At 42.7% G+C, this 24,516-nt stretch overlaps 2 protein-coding genes across 6 annotated transcripts in view; one reads left to right on the top strand and one right to left on the bottom strand.

The window, feature by feature from the left end:
- The window catches only part of unc5a (unc-5 netrin receptor A), a 60,743-nt gene extending 44,814 nt beyond the window's left edge, over nt 1–15,929 (top strand). For all 3 annotated transcript variants that reach the window (XM_015055791.1, XM_015055793.1, XM_015055792.1), the window contains 4 exons: nt 5,979–6,128; nt 8,116–8,280; nt 8,419–8,597; nt 12,729–15,929. In XM_015055791.1, the coding sequence (XP_014911277.1) occupies nt 5,979–6,128; nt 8,116–8,280; nt 8,419–8,597; nt 12,729–12,894 (660 nt within the window). In that variant the 3' untranslated portion in view covers nt 12,895–15,929. The remainder of the gene's footprint in view (nt 1–5,978; nt 6,129–8,115; nt 8,281–8,418; nt 8,598–12,728) is intronic.
- A 1,708-nt stretch (nt 15,930–17,637) lies between these two features.
- Nucleotides 17,638–24,516, bottom strand: part of pdlim7 (PDZ and LIM domain 7) — a 36,649-nt gene continuing 29,770 nt past the window's right edge. For all 3 annotated transcript variants that reach the window (XM_015055766.1, XM_015055764.1, XM_015055765.1), the window contains exons 6-11: nt 23,457–23,509; nt 22,586–22,829; nt 21,993–22,173; nt 21,735–21,855; nt 18,871–18,986; nt 17,638–18,578 (exon numbers count right to left, since the gene is read on the bottom strand). In XM_015055766.1, the coding sequence (XP_014911252.1) occupies nt 18,492–18,578; nt 18,871–18,986; nt 21,735–21,855; nt 21,993–22,173; nt 22,586–22,829; nt 23,457–23,509 (802 nt within the window). In that variant the 3' untranslated portion in view covers nt 17,638–18,491. The remainder of the gene's footprint in view (nt 18,579–18,870; nt 18,987–21,734; nt 21,856–21,992; nt 22,174–22,585; nt 22,830–23,456; nt 23,510–24,516) is intronic.

The following is a 24,516-nucleotide window of genomic DNA, read 5'->3' as shown; positions in this document are numbered from 1 at the left end:
ATGTTCTGTTATGCAACACCTGTCTCGCATGGAAGATAATTAGTGACACCCTGTGGATCCACACACTTCTCCAACCTAATAACCACAGACTTTTTGTCAGTAAGTGTCTTATGCAAATGTGGCAGCACTGCAGAAATGTATCAAATAGCTTGTGCATGGCTCAGTGGCTCTAGGATGGCAGAAATCTGCTTTTGAACTGAGTCTCCTCTGGATAGTGTCACGGATTAATAAAAATGATTATGTTTTCTGATACAGTCTGTCAGTGAAACTGTGACAGGACAGGATCTGTGTGTTTATGGTCTCGGTTCCCTTTTAAGCCAATCTTGGACCACAAAGGTTCTGCTGCAGAGCAGGACTCAGCCCTCGTTATTGTTACTGTCCATTTTCCCCACCTTTGAATTAAATACTCAAAATCAACCAGGCTGAAGTTTCATATCTTGTTACCGACTCCCTGATTCCTACAGTTGATGTTAAACTAAGACCACTACCCCTGCAGGTGAAACACTGACCGTGCACAAGTTGACTTCAAGAGAAATCCCAAATTTGTCATTTTTAAATTCTTCAATTATGTTTTGTCTGGAATTGATCCGTTCCCCATGCTAAATTCTTGATGTATGAGGTTGAAGAAGAGTCAGTGAGTTGAATTCATGAATTCTGTTTATTAATACCAAAATACAGCTGGTCCATAGTTCATGCTGTCTGCAGAACAAAATGGCACCCAAGAACACTTTGTGATCTCCTTTGTTAACCTCGATACAAGCTATGCCATAAAGCCGGCATTCCCTAGTGTGTCATATCCTCTAATCCTAGCTTTGAAGGGGTTTCCCAACATGTCGTTTCCTTTAGCTTTAGCTTTAGCTGTGCAGCTAGCTAAAAGAGATAGAAGGAAAACACAGAATCATTTGATCTCAACAGTTTATAAAATGCTTCAGTGCACAATGAAATGCTACAAAAATGTAACCTGCAGAAACTCTGAACATTTAACTCCGTGTCGTCCCCACATATCTAAAATGTCTGAAAACATGTCACTACTATCCATGCAGTGATTGTAAAATGTATATAAATTGGATGTTTATTTGCGTGTCACACTGGTTAGATAATTGCCCGCAGATTCCCACGTGCGTCGTTTGACCTCTGGAGATTATTGTGATTTTCGTTTTCACAGGTTTGTAAACTGTTTATGTGCTCCCACTATGTCTTTCTTTGCTACCTCTAGAGCAGCCAAGTACATCTGAGGAGGAGACTTTTGCTTTCATGTGTCAGAGATGGAGAGGAAGCATGTGCAGAGTGTGATACAAACAGGTTTTTTTTAATCCATCCGTCAGAAAAGTCACAGATATTCTAGCAAAAATAAATAAATAAATTATACATATAGATAAGACAGAGCGATGGAGAGACGAGACAGAAGAGCACATGCGAGTAATTGGTGGCATTAAGTAAAACAAGGCAGTCAGCTTTATTACCGAGCCAAGCTGAGAAATTGTTCCTACATTATATTTCTGTGCTCCCGTCTTGCCGTTGTCTTTCATCCTCCTCTGTGATTTATCAGGCAGAAATGTGCATCTTTTCCCAAGCAAATACAGTCCCCATTTATTTCTGAGCAGACAAGTCCCTTCTATTTGTAGTTATTAATCAGAGTTGACTGTAGCGGGCACGGCCACTGGAGCTCAGACTGATAGACTCTGAGTCAGAGAGGAAAAGCCTGTCACATCCTGCTGACAAATACACAGATTTATGGAGCCCACATAGCCAGCCTACTCTCTATAAACAAATACATTTGCCTGAAAAGAGCTGCTCTGGAAATGGATAGGCCCCGCAAAGGCACATTTTTAGACACGAGGGCACAGTGTTGCTATTAGTAGAGGGTTGGGTGAGAGTTTATAAGGGTATTACAGCTTCTGCGTCTCAGACAGCATGTAGCTTGACTAATTAACTGATCAAACGCAGCTCGTAATCCCCATCAGAGCTGGTTAAGTTAATCAGTTTATTATACACAAAGCCAGTACAAGAGAAGACCACAACCAAGAGCTTGACCTTTCCAATGAGAAGAAAAAGCTGCAGCTTTGTGCAAGTCTCAAATTATAGAGCTTTGCTAATACTTTTGATTTGTTTAGCTTTATTTATTTATTTATTTATTTATTTATTTATTTATTTATTTATTTATTTATTTTTCCTGACAGTTGACTGTTTTGTTTAGTTTTTTTCATTGCAAGAGAAAATTTGGTGCAGCCACTAACCTCTTTCTGTCAGCACCAGGCTGAGGAGATTAGCTGTACGAGTGTCTCTTGTTTCCCAGTGGAGCCCGGCCCCAGTCCATCACAGTTCCAGCTCCGGTCTATGCCAGCAGGACAGGGGGGGGGGAGGGGGGGAACGGAGCGAGGAGGAGTGGTGAAGGGAGTGGGAATGAAAAGGGTTGAAGTCATAGAAAACTTTGGCCGTGATTGCAGTAATCCTGTTATCTCTCCTGCTAAAGCTGGCCACTTTAGTGACCTGGAGACACAAATGTTAAGCTCCCTCTGTCTCTCGTGCTCTTTTCACTCCATCTTCGCTCCATCCTGCTCTCTTTAGCCAGGCTCGTTGAATGCCGGGGTGGTCTTGGCTCTATTGGACTCTGAATTCACAGTCTTCACACACACACACACCAAGAGCTTTTTTTTTTCTTCTTTTTTTTTATTCCCTCAGAACAAAAGGGAGCTTCTCTCTTGAATTTCTCGCTCATCTCATGCATCTTAATGCGTCCGTTGCTCCACGTGTTTATAGTTGAAGAGAATGCGAATGAACTCAAAATCAGCTCCAAGGTGATTAATGTGTGATTGGATAAGCATATTCGAAAGCATGCATTGTTTTTGCTCAGAAGGAGTAAATGGCGTGGTCAATTTTAGCTCCTCATGTATTAGCCAGTTCACACTGCCATTTGTTATCAGGATAATGGGGCGTAAAGAGGGCTATTAGTCCACAACATATGTTGAAATCCTGTACAGATACACACACACACACTCACAGGCCCCTAATACACATAAGCAGCATGAAGTTTGAACAGGTTTCTGATTGTTTTGTACATGTTTTAAAAATCCTGTTTGAAAAAGAAGCCATCTTCTCCAGGCTATTTGGTTTAGAAATAAACTAATACACAAATGCCAACAAACCTGACGAGCGTTTTTGTACCTTTAAAAAAAGTCTGAGCTTAAACTTGAGTAACGTTTTAATCCTGCAAACGAATCCAAATTTTATTCAGATGGACTTTTTTTTTTTTTTTTTTTCCCCCAAAAACAGGGAGCCTCAAAGCAAGAGTTGCACAATATATCATCATCATCATCATCATCCAAATGTTCGCTAGAGACTGTTTGGAATGCAGCATTTGTTCGACGTTATTTCCTAGTTATGAATATTGCAATGCCAATAATGTATTCAGCCCGTTGGATGAAGTCTCACACACACACCTGACACAATCAATCCAATTTCCAAGTAACCTGCAGCCTTGCTCTTAATTATTTATTCACTGAAGTCAAAGGTAAATTGGCCCCAGTTGTTTAAAAAAAAAAAAAACTGAAATACAAGAACTTTTTTTAAATACTTTTTTTTCCCTCCTGATATGATTATCTAAAGCTCAAGTTCTCAGAGTGATGTGTCACGCTTTATTTTTCACTGGACTCCAGCTGCCAACAGGAGATACAACACGTAATCATTTATTATCAACTCGTTTTTGGAATAACCGAGTTCTGCCAATAATCTGTCCCTCCCTCGGATTACAGTAGGAAGGGAAAAATGGCGACATGTGGGCTGACTGAGAATAGAGGAATGAACTGACCTACAGCTAAGTGGGAGGCCACACCTAAAAGGCGGAGGAGGCGCGTCACGCTGTGCTGTGTGTTACTGCAGAGTCCCGTTTTGATTGTAATTCCTGCATGTCAGCGCTTAAACTGACAAACTGCTCCAATTTCGACTTAGTATTCGCTGCTGCAGTGAGATGTTGGTAATAAGATAATTGGCATTCTGCGCTCTTTCTCCTGCAAGCGGACCTATAGATCGGTGCCTATAGGTCAAAACCCGATCAAAGCCCTACAGCTAATCTGCAATGCTAATCTTCCCCCCACCAACAAATAATCGTGCTTAAGAACTGTTTAAATGAACCTCTTTGGAAGCCTGCATAATGTGCCTTTTGTATGTTTAAGAGACATAATAGCAGGGGGGCTTTTCAGTGGAGAAAGCACTGCCCTCTGTTATTAACTCATTAGACCTCAATGCTTTCATTCAGAGCCAATGTCCGACCTCCCCTCTCTGCAAGAATGAGCTCGGTAGCATCACAAAGGCAGCGCATTCCAGCTAAATAATCATGCATTAAAATTTAAAGCAAATAATTAGGATGACTCAAAGCAAGCGGCGCAACGTAGAGAAGATAAGACGGAAACTAACAACGCGTTGACTAAACATGAATGCTCGGCTCCCCTGCTTGAACCCGGAGTTGCCCATTCGGTGAAGGACGTCGAGTTTAGCAGGTAGAGATTCCAACTGGATAATTAACAGATTCCTTCCCATTATAATTGGAATCAGTCTGGCTTATTCCTGAGGAAAGGGGCAGAAAATCGAATCAGTGTTGTGAGCACAGAAATTACAGCCATTCTCCTCCTTAATTAGATGTCTTTGCTGAAATCACAACCACGGGCAAACATTCTGGCATGTCGCACTCAGCATATGGCCGCCGTCTATACGCGCGTCTCTCGTTCGGTGCCGTCGTCTTTCAGATGCGTCTATCTGTGAGACTCTGAGGCTCATTCTGGCTGCTTTCCCTCCTGCTGCCATCTTATTCACCAATCAGACAGATTCAAATAACACATCTTCTTTGGAAACGCTGCTCACTTTGCTAATTTCAGAGGCCTGTTTTTTTTTTTATTTTATTTTTTCTTATTGCTGTTTTAATCAAAGTTACTTCACTGTCTGGAAATGACGAGGGATTCGTGGAATCTGTTTTTAAGTTTAAGAAATGGAGGGGGGGGGGAAAGAAAATTGGGTAGTCTGAAAATATTAGTATTTTCAGACTTTATTCCTGTTACCGCTGTCTAAAAGATCCATTTATCCTGACAGGGTTAAAAATGCAGTCAATTCATGGTGATTCTGTGAATTTATGCAAAACTAAACAAAATGGACTGGGAGCTGAAAGTCTTGTAAACTATTATATTTACACAGAAGATATGCAAAGCCCTAATTTAATAAGTAGTACCACAGAATATTTGGGGGGGGAAAAAATCAGTTTTAGGGATTCATACAGCATCCAGCTAAAATCGAATAAAATTAAATCTGAGGAAGATGTTGCGGATATTATCATGTCATTCCAGATGGTCATTTGGATGGCGACAAATGGTCCACTGAGCAAGTCCCACTGAGATTAAAATATTAAGCATGCATCTACAAATCTCTCCTGGCACAAAAACAAAAATGAAATTAAGGAGTTTCACCATGCGAGAACAATGAGCGGTTGACTAATGGCTCGATCACTTACTTAATCACAGCCCAGGTAGCCGGCCGACTGGGGGGGGTGCAGCGGCTGCATGCAAATGCTGTAGCCGGAAGCCGGCCGTGCAAACTCTGAGGCACGGCTTAAGCCTTGTTGGGGGGACACAAAAGCTCGGCGGAGACACGCTGGTCCAATCTTCGGGGCTGCATACAGGAACACAATATCCCGAGCCTAAGATGTTCCACACCCCTGCCTCAGGCTGGTGCTGTGTGTGTGTCAGGCTCTGTGTGCGTGTCTGTACGAGTCCAAGTTTTCAATAGGCTTGATGTGATGTCCTTTTTATCTCTGCCAGCGTGTGAGTGGATAAACTCTTCTTTCCAATGCAACGGTTCTGCATGCGAGTGAGAAACAAAGTGCGAGCTGTTATGGGTTATAGATTGTTTGTACACGTTTCCACTGCACCTGCATGGTTATTGACGGCGAATGTTGCTGATAACTCTCTCTCTGCCACTTTCTCTCCCGTCAGGAGGTGATGCAGATGGAGAGGCAGCTCGGGGGTCGGCTGATTGACGAGCCCCACGTCCTGCTTTTCAAAGACAGCTACCACAACCTGCGCCTTTCCATCCACGACATGCCCCAGGCGCACTGGAGGAGCAAGCTGCTAGCCGGCTACCAGGTGTGTTGGGCGGGGGTCGCTCTGGACGGGGAGCGGGGAACAGGAAATGTAATTCTGGTGCCTGACTAAATCTGTCAAATTAGTGAATCAGCTTTTAGAGCAGGGGTGTCCAACTCTTTCTTTATGGGCCGTAACGAGATCACGAATGTGCTCATGGGCCGGTTTGTGCCAGGATGTTTTGATGAAACCCAAACTGTTCAAATGTTATTGGAGATCTGACTCTGCATTCGTAAAATTAAACAATGTTGAGTTTTACAATATTTGTGCTTTTGTATAAATGCAGCTTCTTGTTACATGCACAAAATAAGTAAAAAGTAAGGAACACTGCCACCTGCAGGTGGGAGTTAAATCCAACGTTTTTGGCCATTTTTTGCATAAAATTCGCAACAATGTCCGTAAAACAATGCCGGTGTCTGTTGATTTTGCGTGAATTTTTACAACCGTGGAGTCGCGAGAAACTGGAGGGACCGATTTATGTAACTTGGACTCTGGAGTCTATACAGGGCAACATTCAAAACTACCAAAGGCCAGATTTGACCCCCGGGCCTTGAGTTTGACACGTGTTTTAGAAGATTTCTTTACTTTTGCTGTTGAATTAGATTGTTACATTATTTAGAAGCAACTTGTTATCACTAATTAATTTTAATGGCCTGTTATTCTCTGTGGAAACGTGTTTTTATCTTGGCTCAAATTTTTAATTAGGCCTGTTCTAGACCAACTTGTATTCAGTATCCACTCAAAGCGAGGGGCTTATTTGTGTCTATTTTTTCCTAAATCTTCCCAAGTAGTTCACTAATTTATTGTATTATATTGTGTGCATGTTTTAATAGCGTGTATATGAGAGCTGTGTGTGAGTGTGTGTGTGTGCGTGCTCTAACCCAAAGGTGCAATCTTATTGATTAAACTAGCTGCTGCTCTCAAAGGGAGCTCGGATGAAATATGGAGCAGAATGTAAATAGTTTGCAGGCTGAATTTTTTTTGGAAGCCCTCTCTCCTCCTCCACGGCTCTCTTTTCCTGCACAGCCAGCAACCTTGCAGTCCTGCGATGGCAACACAAGGGCTATTCAAAGGGGGTGGGGGGTGGGGGGGCTAGAAAATGTTCTGGCTGTAACTATGTAAGCACTGAGCACCGGGTCCCTAAAGAGCGCGCAGGCTGTGCCAAGCAAGCAGGGGCTGCAACAATGCACCCAGAGCAGAGGCTTATTTCTCTGGACTGCGCCTGTTCATTTGGAAGTGTTGTTCCCCGCTCAGCAGCACAGTCAGAAAGACCTTTGCTCTCCCCGGAGCCGCTTGAAGACGTTTGCGTGCTTCGCCCACCGCCCTCCGATGGTCCGACTGGGTAACAGTGCCCCCATTTGGTCGGCGTCGTGCACTGCAGGCCCACTTGACTCTCCAAGTGAGGTCTTGTTAGCAGTTGAACTCGGAGGAAAGTGGGAAGGGTTTTTTTTTTTTTTCTTTTAAACTTTCTCCTTTTTTCCCACAGCATTACTACCCTGCTTCTCCTGGGTTATGTAAATGAGGCATGAATATGGAGCAACAGAAATAAAAATGTTGAAATTGTCAGTCTTAATAAATTCGGCGAAACACTGTACCGTAGCTCTATCAGAGCAGATACACTCCAAGCTGTTATGCATACATGTGTACGTATCCGTGCCCCTTGGCGTATTTCATGTTTAGCATCATTTAGAGCTGTGTAGTTGCAGGAAATAAAAAAAAAAGGATAAAGAGGAAACCGTGATCCAGACATAGCATTTAAGCTCCAAGTTTGACACTTTCTGTAATCCTCAGCCAGTCATCTTTTAACTGCTGCTCAAGATGCTATTTGTCAGCAACTGCAAATGTATTCCCTTTCACTCCTGTAGCCATTTTCACCTAATGACCGCAGTTTATGCCAGCGTAATTAATGATAATCTCGGCGTGTTACAGGTGGGCGGCCCTGTTTCAGACACGCGGCCCTGACTGTGCCGCTGCAATGTTTTTTCCGCAGGAGATCCCGTTCTACCACATCTGGAACGGTTCCCAGCGGTACCTGCACTGCACGTTCACTCTGGAGCGGCTCAGCCTCAGCACCTGCGAGCTCACCTGCCAGCTGTGCGTGTGGCAGGTGGAGGGGGAGGGCCAGAGCTTTGCCCTCGACTTTAACATTGCCAAGGTAACAGTCGGAGCACGCAACTGCTGCGATCTCGCGTTTCGATTACTCACACACACACACACACACACACACAGGCCGTTTTCGGTGCTGAGCTTAGAAAGGTGTGTGTATCTTGTGTCTTTCGGCCGCTCTCACCAGGACACGCGAGGTCTGGACTCCGAGTTCCTGCTAATGGACAGTAATGCGACGGCTCTGGCCGGGCCCAGCGCCTTTCAGATCCCGTATCTCATCAGACAGAAGATCTGCGGCAGCCTGGATGCGCCCTGTCCCAACGGAGCAGACTGGAGAATGCTAGCACAAAGACTTAAACTTGAAAGGTAAATGCAAACTTTGTAATGATCTAAAACGTGATCCGATCACCCGATCTGAGCATCAGAGAACGTGCAAAGAGTCCTATAAAGCGCGTCCCCAGATATGCAGACTTCTTCTGTGGAAATGTTAGACATCAGTGTAAAAAGGAGTAACCTTTAAAGGTATTAGAAGATTTTAAATTTTAAACTGTCCTCACGGTGAAACATGGCCGGGGTAGCTTCATGGTTTGGGAATGCTTTTCTTCATGAGTGTTTGGAGTCATCTGGAGTTTGTTGCAATGAAAGGTATTTAACTCAGAAAGGCTGCAGAATCAAATGACTGCCATGCTTTTAAAATTCATATTTGTAAAAAGAAAAAAAAATGTGAAACCAACTTTCTTTTTTCATTTTAGGTCATAATCATGCACTCAGTTGTACATAAAATCCAGAAAAAAATATTTGTATATTTTTATGTGACACAATGTCGAAAAGCCCAGCACTGCATTTAGAAAACAGAACCGGAGTTTCATTTTTTTTTTGTTTTTTTTTCTCTGTATTTGTAAAACTCTTGACCATCAATGAACGTGAAGTGCATCCATGTTCGCTCTAAAGTTCAGGTAAACAAGGTAATGCCTTAGCAAACTAATCCTCTTTCGACTCAGCTAACATTATGGGATTAATGCGGACTTGATGGATACAGCTATCATTCCTCCAAGAAAACATGACCCCTGTCTTCCCTTTTCCCTCAGAAACAGGTAAGCAGCTTAAAGTCTGCCGCTAAACTTCTGGCTGCGACATCCTGCTTAACAGCTGTAATTGGAAAGGCTGCAAGCTAGCTGCCCATCAGCGACCGAAAAGAAAAGGGAAAAAAAAACAACAAAAAAACAGAGATGGAATAGTTTTGGATCTGTGCCGACCTCAGTCCAATTTGTTCTCCCGGTTACTGTACTTTATCACCGAAGCATCTGTAACAGAGTGAGGCCAGACATTGATCCCCTATCCGCCAATTTAATTTCTACCTCGTAATGAAATCAAATAGGAGCACCTAATTTGTCCAATCAACTTTATTTACCCCAATTAATTCCAGCCTGGAATTGATGCGCTGCAGGTTTAATTAGCGACGTTCAGCTCAACATAATCAATTCTCATTTAGGTCCTAAGGAAGGAACAACTTCTTTGTTGTTTGATCTGTCCTTAACAACATGTTTTCCTGAAAAGGCGGCAGCTGCTTGGCATTCTGTCATGCTGTATTTCTGTGTTTGTCTCTGACTGCGTAAAGCGTTCAGACCAAGCGGAACAGGACCGATCAATAAAACTTAAAATGCCAAGAACCTTTTATTTGATCTTTCTCTCTCCCAAGACCGAGCTAACGTCTGTGTCTGAGCTGCACAAGATAAGCCGGGGTTTCACACAGCGAGGTGAATAAGCACGGCTGACGCGTTGGACGCCAGGCTGCTTTTCTTTTTTTTTCCTTCTTCTTCTTTTTTTTTTAAAATCTGGTTAATGACACAGAAGCTCATCTCTAGATTTTTTTTTTTTTTGATGACCAACACTTGCCTTTGTTGTTCTCAGGAAGTCGTTTGCGCTATAAAATCCAGCTGGACCGAAATGACACAGTGTTGTCGGCACTGCGTGTACAGCCAAAGCAGTCACATGTTCGTAGCCGTCAACGAAACGCTCCAGCAGGCAGACGCGAGGAAACAACAGACTCTCTGGCTTTTCTAAAACGCATCTCATTGTCTGTCTCTTCCCTTACAAAAAAAAATAAATAAATAAATAAAACACTCCAGAGTGTGTGTTGCTCTTTTAATGTCATACGTGCAGACCCTGGACATTTGGAGAACAGAAAAAGGCTTTTAAATCAAACAAGCGTCTTCAGCTACTGCGGGGATCAGGTCCCGCACGACATCAAAACTGCAGCCGGCCGGGGCCACCGCTTTGTTGTCATTGATTGGGTTTGATCGAGGAAGGTGCCGCGCCTAAGACGAAAAAGGTCACATCCGACTTAACTGTCAAAAGTTCATATAGGATTTGCCGTATGAGATTTGGGGGCCAATTGCAGCATCAAATAAAAAGCGGTGAAGGCTACGCAGTTAACACACGTGGACAAATTCGCTATTGTTAAAGTTGTTTTTTTTAAAAAAAAAAAAGTCTTAAAACTAGTTATTTTTTTTCTTGGAAGAGTAGCAACATAAGGGAGAAAGCAGTCTTTAACGTGCGTTACATTTATTCAGTCAAGAAGAAAAATCCTGATTAGGTGACATCATTGTTGGTAGTCTTACTCTGCAGAAGCCTCTTCTGTCAATATCTCAGCAGTTTTATCCCTAATGTGACTTCTCACAGACTGGGAGTACAATCTCTCCCTCTCATTTAGAGCGAGAGACATCTCTCTTTTATTCAACTCACATCACAGGATTTATTAGGCCTGTGGACTGAAATGGAAAGAGGCTGGTTTCATGTCTGATGTCTAGTAGCGTGTTGATTGGGCCGTATAGTTTGGATCAATCTCAAAGCTGAAAGACCCGATGGCCCGCCAGAATTTTATTTAAAGGCACATAGGGACATTTTATAGCACACTCAAGTAACTATTTTACCTTCAGCTGTTATGAAAATGCTGCATGTATCAAATCGTCACCTCACTAAAATAACGGCCTAAGTCATCTTAATGACTGAAACCATTATTTTTTGGGAAGGTGACAAAATATCATCAGAAATCTGACTTCACAATTGGCTTTCGTCTCTTTAAGAAGCTCCGTCTCTTTCCGACAATGCCTTTCCATTAAGGTGTTTCCTAGCGTGTTTAGCAGATGAGATGTAGTTTGTACAATTAGCTCAGCAGGTGTGCAGTTCCACCAGGTGTTTGCTAACTGCTGCTGCCGCTAGTCTGATGGAGCTGTGCGGGGAGAAACTCAGCAAAGGGACTCAAGCTCCAAAGAGGAGCGGTGATTTGTGGGTGAATGGCTGCCACGCTGTATAAAGCTAGGAAAAAGTCAATTTGACATAATACTCCTTATTTAAGGTTTTCATTTCAGAGATTTCACAATGCCATGCACTCTAACAAGGCAGTCTGTGGAGCAGAAACACCCAAATGAAATCACACAGTGTCACAGCTCCTCCTATCACAATAAGATGGTTCAAGTGTTCATTATTTGCTTCAAGCTAACTCAACCTGGAGTGTTTATTGGTGGATCTCAAGGCAAGTTTGGACTATTACACCAAGAATTTTCATTTATCCTGGTTGTTTCTACCATGATTTCCTCTGACTGTGCCCTTAAAAAAAATGAATTTACTGCTTCATTTGTAGCCATGTGTTAGTGATTTAAAACTGACAGCTAAAGATAACAAAATATGAACTGAGGATATTTATTCATGTGAAATTCCACATCCTTAGCACTCCCTCTCCAAAACTCCACCCAAAGGTTCCCGTCTACCCCGGTGATTTCTTTATTTTTTTCCTTGTAAATGTAGAGTAGAAGCAGTGAGGAAATAAATGGTGCTGGAAAACTACTGTGTGGAAAAGGTTCCTGCTGTTGATCCCACCTGATCAAAGCAGTTAAAGACGCAGAAGTGATTAGGAAACTCCCGGCGTGTGTTTGCTATGGTAGGACAGAAAATTGGCAAAAATTAGCATTCTCTGTGTTTGCGACGCACGTTGCAGTTTTTTATCTGTGAAAGATGCTATATGACTGAAAAGTACTTGGATTACTATGTAGAGGTTTGTTGAAACTGTATTTTAAAAGAGGGCTAGGAGGACCAAAAATTGTGCCAATGGGGATTTTATTTATTTATAATAATTTTGTGCTGACTGAATACATGTACTCAAAGGTTGGGCTTTTCAAAAATCTTTTCAGTTTGAGATGCGGCATTGAAGGCCAACACATTGGTCCACATTTGCTATTTTGGATTTGGTTTCAGCTTCAAGAGGCAGAACTGGTTGGGATGTAGTGCCGTGGTGCAGAACAAAAGCTGACATTGACAGAGCTACAAAAACCGCAGAAGCGCCACAAAATATCAGCTGAAAAGGTTTTTCTCTCTCTCTCTTCCTCTCTCTCTCTCTCTCTCTCTCTCTCACTACGACTTCTCCAAAGGAGAGAAAATGCAAAGCTGCCTTTTCTGATCTCTCATTATCCTCTGCCTCTCGTCTCCTTTGCTCCGCAGACACATGAGTTTCTTTGCATCCAAAGCGAGCCCGACCTCTGTGATCCTGGACCTGTGGGAGGCGCAGCACTTCCACAGCGGCAACATCAACCAGCTGGCTACGGTCATGGCTGACATCGGCAAACAGGAGGCCATGATTTTCCTAGTCTCTGACGGCGAATGCTAACCCAGCAACGGAGAGAAAAGAGAGGGAGGAAGAAGAAGGAGAGAGAGAGAGAGAGAGACTGGTGCAGAACACAGCAACATGCAGACATAACACTAAGAGCAGCTGGAAACAAAGAGCAGCGCTGTCCCAATGTGTCTCTTCTTTATTTTTAGGAAATAGCGGAAAGTTTGTCTAGGATCGTGTCCTTTTATTCACACCCCCAAAACAGTAAGGGACGTCTGTAAACGACGGGTTTCATTAGGGCGAAGGCTGAGTCGTGCGTTCCCGTCAGAAGGTTTTACGATATTTTAAACATGATATCACTTTCACTTTTTGTTCAGCGAGCTAAGAAGGAGCAATATGCAAATGCAATGTTCTAACTTACAGCCGATGTTGCAAATTCCTCTCAATCTTTTATGAACTTGGTTCGGAAAAACCTGCGTTACACCCGGAATAACAAGGAGGGCCGGTCAGTCAGTTCAGGTGAAATATGCAATTGGCAGGTGACCATGACATTATCTCAGACACGTTGTCCTGCGTGTGAGCGACCACGACGGCGCGTAGCACCGCCTGCACGCTGCAGGTTTGAAAGCAGATTGTATGCCCCAGAAGTCCCGTCTCATCACGGTCTGTGCTTTTTCTTTTTCTTTTTTTTGTGTTAGTCCAGCCGGTATCACTACTGTGAATGTAACATCTAGACATCTTGATTCAGCGAGACGCTTCGCAGCTTTTTCTGCTTCGAAATCAATACGTGTGTGTGGTTGGAACCTTTCTTCTTTAGGAGAGCAGTCAGTTATAGTGCATCTCCACTCTGAGAATGAAGTCCTTTGATTTTGTTTCATCTCGTGCAGTACCCTACTCTGATCGTTCATCGTGTTACGGTTTTTTTTTTTTTTTTAGGTTGTTGTTTTTGTGCGTTTTAGATTTCTCAGCTAATGAAGGAGCCATAAGCGCTAAGAGGCGTTCTCACTGCATTTATGCGAACAGCGAATGTCGTCAAAAGTGACATTTTTCACCTCCTTGATTACATTCATTCTCCAGCACGCGAACATTGGCCAAAAAAAAAAGGGTTATTAAACTACATGAATAATGTAGCGCACTTTGCCACAGAAAACTCTGAAAACAAATTCTTCAAAATTGTCACGAGATTAGTCACGTCGAAAGGGATAACTGTGCAGCTTTGTTTATGTTATTTATAAAGCAATTTTGGTGGGAATTCAATATTTGCCGCGCGGCAAACAGTATTTCCACATCAGAGACGAGCCGTCTCTCAGTCAAAAATTCAGTCTTTTTGTTTGTCCAAAGCAACGCTGGAAAGTGTGTGTTTTCTCTCCCTTTTTTTTTTTTTTGCATTAATTTCCACAGTAATTTCTTAGTAATGGATGTGTCAAGTCATGAACAGAGCTCGATGAAAACCCCACAGGTTGAGCAGTGCACTTCACAGACGGTGTGAGCAATCCCAAACTAGCCATAGTTCTGTCTGCCTCAGGGTTGCATGTGAAGCTGTCTGTTTAAAGCTGGAAGGAAAGGCCCTTTCTCCATCCCGCCATCCGTGTCTCAGCCTTTAAACTTCAACGGATTCCTTTTGCGATTGTCAGATATCTGGAATGTACCTTTACGTTTTTCTTTCGTAAAAAAAAAAAGGGGGGAGGAGCAAAAAAAGCACCTGTTTTTCTTTCACCGGGTTTAAAACTTGTGTTTCCCATGGCAACTCAGATCTTTCCACCCCTTTATAAACACTTTCAACCCCTTTTTATATGAAGATGCCATAAAAATCCAATGTTACCTTTTTGAGAACCCTTGGATTATTCCCTCAAAGAAAAAAACAACAAAGATGATTACGCCCAATCATCGCCACATTGTAATATGTAAATAGTTTTTCTATACCAGCCACGTGCTGTCACTTTGCATACTGTATATCAGCAGAGTTGGTAACCAAAGTTTTAGGAATATCATTTGAGTCCACCACATCCTCATATTGTATCCATCAGAACCGTTTTGACACCGTTTGTACTTGCAGAATCAGTCAGTTTACCATCGTTTAGCTTTTTGTTGTATTCTTTTTCTTCTGAAAGTCGATGCATAATTTGATCACTTTGTAAACAAATGTAAATTATATTTTAATATGAAGCCAAAAAAAAAAAAGAAAAAAAAAGAAGAACGCAACACTTAACTGGCGCAACATTTGTCAAGTCTAAAAACCGTGACGTGTTTGCCTATATCCTGTTCTTTGGCGATCTAGCAGTGATTTGCAGTGTTAAGGGTTTAGAGGCCGTTTTCGCAGGACGTTTCTGTTCGCTCTCATCCTGGGTCTTTTCATTCCCGCCACTTGTTGGAAAGCATTTAAACACAAAGGTGGAAGCAGTCGCCGACGCTCTCGGTGAGTCAGCGAGGCTAATCGCCGGAGGACGTCAGTCCTCGGACGCCGTCGAGGCAGCAGCATGTTCAGGGGGAGGAAATGAGCCGCGGTAGTTGTACAGTCAGACTGTAGCTCGGGAAGTTTTAGCACCCTCGTCATCGTCTTGGATGTGTTGCCTAAGCACATTTTCAGTGATGTTGCACAGCATCTGTCTTCACATCTGAGTCACGCAGCACATCTGCACTTACAGTGTGATGAACGCCGGCTACTTCATGATAAAATCTCAGACTGATAGCTCTGTGGAAGACCCGCCGTGTCTGTAACACAAATGCTTTGTTCGAGGGTTTATGCTGTCAGTTCACCCTGTGATGCATCTCGGCACTGTATTCTTTGTCACTCATTACTATTCGGTGTGGAGGACGTGCGCATATTTAAGTATGTGTTTGTGTGTGTGTGTTGTGTGTGTGTGTGTGTGTGTGTGTGTGTGCAGACCTCCCTGTCACTGACTGAACGGTTTTCTTTTTTGAACTAAGAACAATAGACTTCTGTACTTGTGAATGGTTTTCTATTTAGTTCCTTGGTTCAATGTCCCTTGCCTTTCTGCAAGTCAAAAATGCTGTATTTATTACATGCCACAGCGCTTATGCAATTGTATAATCCTTCTATTGTTTTCTTTGTTTGGAGTTTTTCTTTTTTTAACAAAAAAAAAAAACCTTTTGTGTTCCTTATCGTCAATGTAAACTGTTGTCAAAACTTTTGTGGCAGTGGAAAACTTCTGCTAAGGGAGATTTTCTGTACTTTTGGACAATGTTATGGATTTGTGGGTAGAATTTTGGAAATTCGTTTCTAAGTGCTTTCAAGTATTTACTTGGCCTTATGTATATATATCTATCTATGACATTTCAAAAACCTATGTATAGTAATTCAATCGGAAATTGTTGTAAATAAATTATATATTGTTACATCAAGGACTGGATTCTTTACATTAAAACGGATAATAATAAAAAAAAAAGATCATGTGTTCAGGTCGTCTTAAAACAACTATTAAGACTTTCATTATGTTATATTTTGCTTAATTTCTCCAAGTCCAGCAAAAACATTCAGTCCCAGTTAAAGCAGAAACGGAAACAAATCCATGTTCACCCACGTCAGCAATTTCTGCAAAGTCAGCAGCAGTTTCCACTTGCAGAAAATGAAATTATAATATTACGCATAGGCAGTCAACATATTCATCCAAGATTTTTTTTAAAGGATAATTCATTCATTGTCATCAGATAATTTGTCTCCATCCCAAAACATCCATGCCACTATTTTAACGATGGGTTGAAATTAGTGACATTTAAGCTGAAAGGTTCAGCCAATTTAAAAAAAAAAAAAACCTCAGCATCTGATGGTTTAACTTTGCTATCATGTCTAAAACAATAGCTTGGTGCAGAAGCAATAAAACTGAGAAGTCGGAGCAAAGCAAAGCTCACATAGATGACTATTAGACAAGAAGGCAGCCGGTCACAATCAGGGATACGTCTGTAACCGAGAAGCAAATGATGACGTCTTTTACTTTTCAACAAACCTCCAACATAAACAGTGTTATATTTTGGAGGAAAAAAAAAAAAAGTTACTTTTGAGTAAAGAACACTTGTGCAACAAATGTGCAAGGTCAGCACAAAATTTCCACTTCAGAACGGACCGCCGAGTTTAAATTCGGTTCTCGTTGCAGAGACGCTGCGCAGTTCTCTGTCTTAGTGATTCCATTTGTTATTTTGGATGTTTCAGCTATTCGTCGTTTGGAAAATCTCTCGGTTTAAATAACCGACTACAAAGGGCGCTCAGCGTTTTCTGCCTTCCACATTTTGTACTTTTCCATTCTGTGATTATTGTTGCACAATAAAAGTCTCCAGGCAACAATTGATATCAACCATAGGTCAAATCGCATCTCCCATACACAGAGAGAACGTGGTTAATAATCCAGCAGGAGGTTGCTCACATTCAGGGATCAGATCTATAGTCAAGCCTAATATGGTGCAAAATTCTTAGAATGTAATGCAGTATTATTATTAATTATTATCTTCAATATTCATCAAAATACCAAACAGAGAAATAAACTGATTCACAAGAGAACAATAAATGTATTCAAGATAGTTGGTATGAAATGCAAAGATGATTTGGTTAAAAAATAAACCCAAAGCTCTTTGAAGGCAAAAGTTAAGGCTGCAAGATATTTGGAAAATATTTTATACTGAACAATAAATACTAAATGCTGAAGCAACCCATCAAGGCCATGTGACAAAGAAACAAATGTTTTGTTTTTTTTTAACACATCAAGACCTACTGAAAAAGTTTGGGTTTAACATTTTAATAAAAAAAAATAAAAAAAACACAACAAAAAGAAGCGCCTCAGTCTTTTCTGTGGGTTAAGTAAATAGTTTTATTTGAAAATGTAAGCTATAAACACATGCAGCCCAGATCTGAAGCAGTTTAAATACATGGTATGGAGCTAAAGTAATGAGGTGTCGTGATATTATGTCACGATGAAAAGAAAAAATTAGAGTTTGATTCCCTTTTCGGCTTGGAAATGTGAAAAGGGGAATTTCTTTACATTATGGAGGTTCTCCATTAAACACATCTGTGACATTTTAAAATGGGACCAATTAAGGATTTCACCGTCAAACATTCTCATCTATTGGCTCCGACTTGTCAGCACTGAGGTGGAACCTGCAGCACTTCATGCTTCTTGAGGAGGAAGAGGAGGAGGGGTTGGTGGTTCGGTCCAATCAGGCAGAAAGCAGCAGCCCCCCCCTCCCCCCCTTTGCTGCCTGACTGCTTCCCATCACATTAAAGGGCACTGCAGGTGTGTGATTACTACAGGCTCACTGACTCCTTTAGACCACCGATGTCACTTCACAAAGATTGAGGATGATTGCAATGAATCTCGGTAAAAAACACAAGAGCGACTTTTTTTCATTTTTAGATAAAAATCAAGTAGGCACGGAGTTGAAATAATTCCTTGCTTGCATCCAGTTTTGCAGTGCAGCTTTCGTCTTTGCGGGCAGCGAGGTGGACTGTGTGTGTGAAGCTAGCGTTGAGCTCGGCGTATAAAAACAAAGTCTGCGGGATAGAAAAGAAGCCTGCGCTCAACTCCGTGTGTGTGTGTGTGTGTGGCTGGCAAAGGACGGGATGTGGAGTTTGTCGGAGGGCGGGGTGGGATAAAGAGGAGGTGGAGGGAGATGCGTTGCTTCCTCTGAAGGTGTAGCCGGCTGTCTTACACCGGAGCAAAAGCGTGGCCTTTGCACAGGGGCTTATCCTTTTTCGAGTAGAACGTCTTCCCCTCCAGGTTGATTTGGCAGAGCTTTAAAAGATGAAAGAAGACAGAGAGACAGATTGAGAAACCAGGGCAGAGGAGACAGACTTCACCAGTGCACCGTTTTCAACAGGGCAGAGATTGTAGATGTTATTTACTCGACTCGGGAGTTTTCCCCTCACAGAAATGAGCGGGAGCCGGAGATCGCGAGACAGACAGCAGGTGACAAGTTAAAGGACAAAAACCGAGGGAAGAGGCAGATTGTTCAGGTGCGGCTGGACGGGGACAGATGGGGAGATGTGGGCCGAAGAGAGGAGTCGAATCAATCAAAATGACTTACAGCACAGACGAAGCACGTGTCATGCCAGCTGTAGCCCAAGGCCTCCAGAAAGCGATCGCCGGCATCAATCTTGAAGTCGCAGCCATGGCATTTGGTACCGAACATCTTCTCATAGTCTGGAGAGAGAAAAAGAAAAACATGAAAGAATGAGAGAGGGGGATAAAAAATGAACTGTTCTCATCTATGAGATCAGATCAGGAGACCTCCATGACCTCCTCTCTTACATCACTTCACCTGAAAGGGGAGTTCAGAAACACAGATTGTAAAAGCCTTTTATGTTTAATAAAACCGGAGGTCTCGGCTGTTTACGATGATATCTCCCACCAAACAGCCACTTAAAGGGATTGAACCGCGGCGGGAACGGCGCGCCGATGCCAGGTGATGGCTCCTCTCCTCATCGCCGTGGAAGTTTTGTGGCATTTTGTGCAGCAGTCGGGAATTTTTCTAAGGAAGGATTAGGATGTGGGGGGGAGCGGAAGTATTACTCTGGATACTTGACCGGTCTCTGCTGGTCTCTTTCATCACAAGGACTCTGGGGGAAGCGTCGGGTTATAATGCCGCTTCTCAGGAGCGAGAGGCTGAGAGCTGCTCAATCCCTGCAAGATGCTGAGGCAGCAGAATGTTTATCAGAGCTAAAGGCGTTATTCAGAATATGAGCACTTGGCTTCCCGGCTCCTGCTCTGATAAAGCCGTCGTGCAACGTCGGGAGCGTCAGCGGTGAGCAAGGAGCCCGCCGCCCCGCTAAATCATTTGTGGCATAATGGAAGCGTACACACCATTCATAAAAGCCAACAGAGAAATGCATGGCAAACTGGAGCTAAATAGATTAAAGCAGATGAAAACATCACACTTTATGATTGACTGCTACGCGCCGCCTAATTCTACGACACAAAAGCTCGGAGCGATGCTGCACCCGCGTTTTACAAAACTCTCTGACAAATGGCCTGATAAGGGGAGGGGAGGGGGGGGGAAATAAAACATCTTCGAGAAAGAAACTGGGGAAGGGATGCGCTGCGGTGAGTTTCTGTTACAAAGGAGGCAGCTTTTAAGAAAAACAAACAGTGAGAAAGTCCTTTGTTCCACCCAGTGGCTGCGTTTCTTCTGTTCTGTGGCCTGAACTGCTTCCTCCATCTGAAGGGAAAAGATCAAACATCCATCACAAAGTCAACGCTGTGTGATGGCATGTCAGTCCTCCTCACTTCACCCGTGGATTTCTCACCAGTAAGCATTTATAATAAATATGTAGGACCGGATCCGGGCGTGAAGTTACACGGGTTGAGATGTTTCTCAGTTGGCAGTGGAACTAATCAATCTGTGCATGCAGATTTTCAGCACTTTTTTTCCTTCTCCTTTTTTGCCAAAGCTTTGTATTATGTCGCTGTTAAATGGAGTCTGACTTTATCTCTGATTTGAAAATAAGCTTCCTGTTACAATTTTTTTTTCTTTCTGAATGTCACTGTCTGTTCAGCTTATCCTTTCCAACCCCCAACAGATCCACCAAAACCCACATGCGGTGCTTTGAAAAAGTATTTATACCCTTTGAACTATTGCACATTTTGTCATGTTAGAAAGATGAGAAAACATTTGCATCCCACGTGTGTTTGTTCATTCTACAGAGAAAAAAAAAAAACACTTGAAGCTTAGTCACACCGGATGACGAGCATCACTAATCATATCCTGCTGTAGATCCTCAAAAGGATTTCAATCTGAACTTTGACTGGGCCATTTCAACACACAAATAGGCTTTTATATAAACCATTCCATTGTAGCTCTGGCTAAAAGTCGAGAGTCCGTTTAGCACATCCAGAAGTTTTAGACGCCAGTCAAAAAATCCAGAGAAGATAAACACCTCATAACATAAACTAGAGTTTTATGTGTGACATACCTTGAGCTAGCTGCTGGGAGCAACATTAAAGGAGCAACATGTGGCTGCGGAAAGCAACTGGACGTCACATCAGAGCAGAAGACTCCGTGTCCTACATAAATGGAGCCAAAACGGAAAGTAAACTTTCCTCGGAGCCCTTCAGCAGTGATCGAGCAGAGCTGAGGCAGAGCAGCTGCAGCCAGACTGTGCTGATTTGCATACCCACACGTTAAATGAGGTAACGCTGGAGAGTCATTCCACATCTGAGCCATTTTAAGCCGTAAAGGATCATTTTTTGTAAAAGAAGGAAAAAAAAAGAAAAAAACGCAACTTTGATAAATGGAGACCCGCTAAATAACCCCAACACTTGAGTAACAAACATATTTAAACATGCCATTAACCAAGCGTTCCCGTTGCAGCGTTCCTAAAAGGATTTCACATATTTTATATCCGCGATAGACGCGTTAACGTTTTATTTTCTCACCCTGTTTTGTGGAGATGGTTACGTTGCGTATTAAGAGAGGACATGCGTCATAGGGATCGCTTTACCGAGGCATGAAAGCAGCAGATGTGGCTGTGCTTCTATTGACCATGTAATCGCACAAATTGGAATTAAGAAAATAAATCTGAAAAATTGGAAACACTGATTTTGAAAAAAAAAAAAAAAAAGTCACATTTTTCGCTAAAAAGTTTTTGTGCTAAGATGAGATTTTTCCGCCGTCTCAAAATCAGTGTGATCAACAACCGAGTGTTATTACTGGTGGAAATAACACGATGGCGTGGCATGTTTTTTAACGGTTCACGTATGATTTCAATTGCATTTTTTTATTTAATTGCGAAATTGTGCTTTTTTGACATTAGCAGAATATTGAACGTTTGCAGTAGAAGCCCAGCTTGTGAGAGTGAAGATGTTTGTGTGTGTGTCTCAGATGGACTGCTGTCGTTGCCACAGCTGGACGCTGAACCCGGGCAGCGCGTTGTGTGTTGTCCGGCGCCTCACCTCTCTCACAGTAAGGCTCGCCCTCCTCCATGTAGAAGGCCTGGTTCCTGATGGGATTCTTACAGGCTGCACACTTAAAACACTGAACGTGGTAGGTCATCTTCAGGGCGTGCATGATTTCCTACAAGCGGATGAAAGATTTGCATCAGGCCAGCCGTGGGGAACATAATCTCCTCGCAGAGCAGCAACTATCATTTTTCCACATTCGATACATCTCCCGTGTATTAACGGATTTCGAGCGGATTTTGCTGGCTTTACCCCTGTTATTATCTTCTTGCACTTGGCACAGTTGGGCGCATAGCGGTTATCGTGGCACTTTGTGCAGTAGACGGAGCCCCTTTCCTCGAAGAAGCCGCCCTCCTCCAGGACCGCCTTACACTGGGAGCACGTGAACTCCTCTGGGTGCCAGGAACGCCCCAAGGCCACCAGGTACCGACCCCTGGAAAACATCCACATCGCATCAAAGTTCACTCCAGAATCCACTGCAAAACAGAGATGCACTAACAATAGCAGCCAGCAGAAGCCCAGTGATCTCTGTAAACAAAAACTAGGCATGTTTTCAGCTCTGCTAAGCGCTCTGTGTCTTTGCATGTTAAAGAACAGCTCCTCTGTTTGCTTGCAGAATAAGAACTAAGGTCTCTCACGGAGATGACAGGATAATCCTTGTCCTCTGTGATAAAAGATGCCTCCAGACGCTGTGAATTATGCTGACGGCCTTAATTTGCAGCAGACACGCAGCCCGTCGTTGTGCATATTAACCACCTTAAATTATTCATCATCTCAAACAGGACTCTGGAAGGAGCAAACGGCGACATTATTCCACGGCGCAGATGCCGCGGGCACGGAGTTACCTGATGATTTTGTTGCAGGCGCCACACACCGGGGTCCTCCCGCTGTCTTCGGGCGCCTGCTGCGCTGCCTGCAGGATGGAGCTGCGGTTCTGCATGGGCGTCGGCTGGACCGGCTGCTGGTGCTGGGTCACCACGGTGCTGGTTTTGTCCGGCCGGTAGCGATCAGCAAAGTTCGGGTCCGTGACCCACGGCGGTCTGCAGGAGGGGCCGGAAGTCCCCGCCGCCGCCGCCGCCGTTTTTGAACCTGGGGCCGGATACACGGGCGATTTTAGCGAGGGGTGGGCATTTATCGCTTATCGGGATAAACTTCTCGTTATGATAAGATTTATCATTATGATAAATTCTATTTAATGATGTTAAAAAAAAACTGTCTGCACTGCTGGGATTGTTACTTTTACCATTTCCTCCACTGTTTGATCAATGAGAGTATCAATGAATATAAATACATTTGAAATGCAGTTACTGTGAGCAGTTTAATGATAAAAAAAGAAAAAAAATCACACTTCTTTATGTGACTGGTGTCTCCAAGAAGCAAATGGGAATGTTTTTCAAAAGCAGTATTTGTGTTTGTGGGGCTACAATTGCTGTGACACACAGTGCCAGCTACCTAAAAGAGAAAAAAAAAAAAGACGTAATAACTAGCTCTTATTGTCGCTTTTATCACGACAGCAATATTGCCACAGAAAGTTGTGATAAAACTTTAAAGTCCATATCGCCCAAACCTAGTTTTAGCTTTGATAAAGCGCTCTCTTTTCAAACGGCAGTCGGCTCTTGAGCACCTATTAACACTTAAGAATAATAATCTATTAGCGTAACCTCCCCCAGATGCTGCTGGGGTTCGTTTTATGCATCAGTGGGAGCAGAAACTCACCATCTGGTTTATCTGCGGCTCGGGTCTTGGCAGAGGAAGGAGTTGGCTCGAGGCTGCGGAGAGAAAATGACTAATTAGGAAAAAATACAACACACTATGCGCAGTAACCAAGACACCTTCTGATTGAATGTCATGTCAGAATATCAGCATTCATGTCCATCTGCATTGGCTTCTGCATGGTGCAGTTGGAGCACCAGTCTCAATAAGGAGAGCTGGGAATCACTGGTTTGCATCAAAGCATCACTGGACAATTGATTTATTTCTGTAAGAAATCAAAAAGTGGAAAATCTGGTATAGATTCGTGACAAACGGAGTGACTGAGCGGCTTACAGCTGGTAAAAAGCTGAAATCCAGTTTCTCGAGCATTTAGAATATTAAATAAGACGATTAAAAGTGTATATATTTTTAATAGGGAAATATCAGCTTAGTTTGTGCCCAGGAATATAAATATGTCCAGGCATATATATATATATGCAGTGTATAATCTCAATACTTGGCTGGAGTTGTTTTTGGACAAACGACTGCATCAATGTAGCGTAGCATGGAGGGAATCAGCTCGTGACTCTGCCAAGCTAAGACTGAGTCTGGTGCTTCTCTTGACATCTCCTCCAAATAAGGTGACGGGAATTAAACTTTACGATCCAAAAAAGCATTTTTACTCTTGCTCCTACTAAACACAGCGTCTAGATCAGTAAAACAGACTGTGCTTGACTTCATAATCCTCTCATGGTTGTGTTATTACTTTTGCTTGCACATCTTTTTCTATACTTTGTGCTTCCACCCAGACTTTCTTTTATATGCCTGAACAACCAGCTTCTTTAACAATGACCTTAAGTGATTTACCCTTCATGTGAGGGAAGGTCAGCTCTCTTACTGCACAAAAGCGAGATTTATCTATTGAAATTTAATTTTTCAATAAAGTTGCCTTGTGCAATCTGATTTTTCGAAGAAAAATCTCATCAAGTCATAACAATCTCATTTAAATGCTTAAAATACAACAAATAAACAAGCGTCTTGCTTTTTGAACCAAAATACTGAGATTAACGTTTTGATGATATTC

This window comes from Poecilia latipinna, unplaced genomic scaffold (assembly GCF_001443285.1).
Source record: "Poecilia latipinna isolate Pla-1442-1.1 unplaced genomic scaffold, P_latipinna-1.0 Scaffold1335, whole genome shotgun sequence".
Lineage (NCBI taxonomy): Eukaryota > Metazoa > Chordata > Actinopteri > Cyprinodontiformes > Poeciliidae > Poecilia > Poecilia latipinna.
This window is presented reverse-complemented; position numbering and strand designations above follow the sequence as displayed.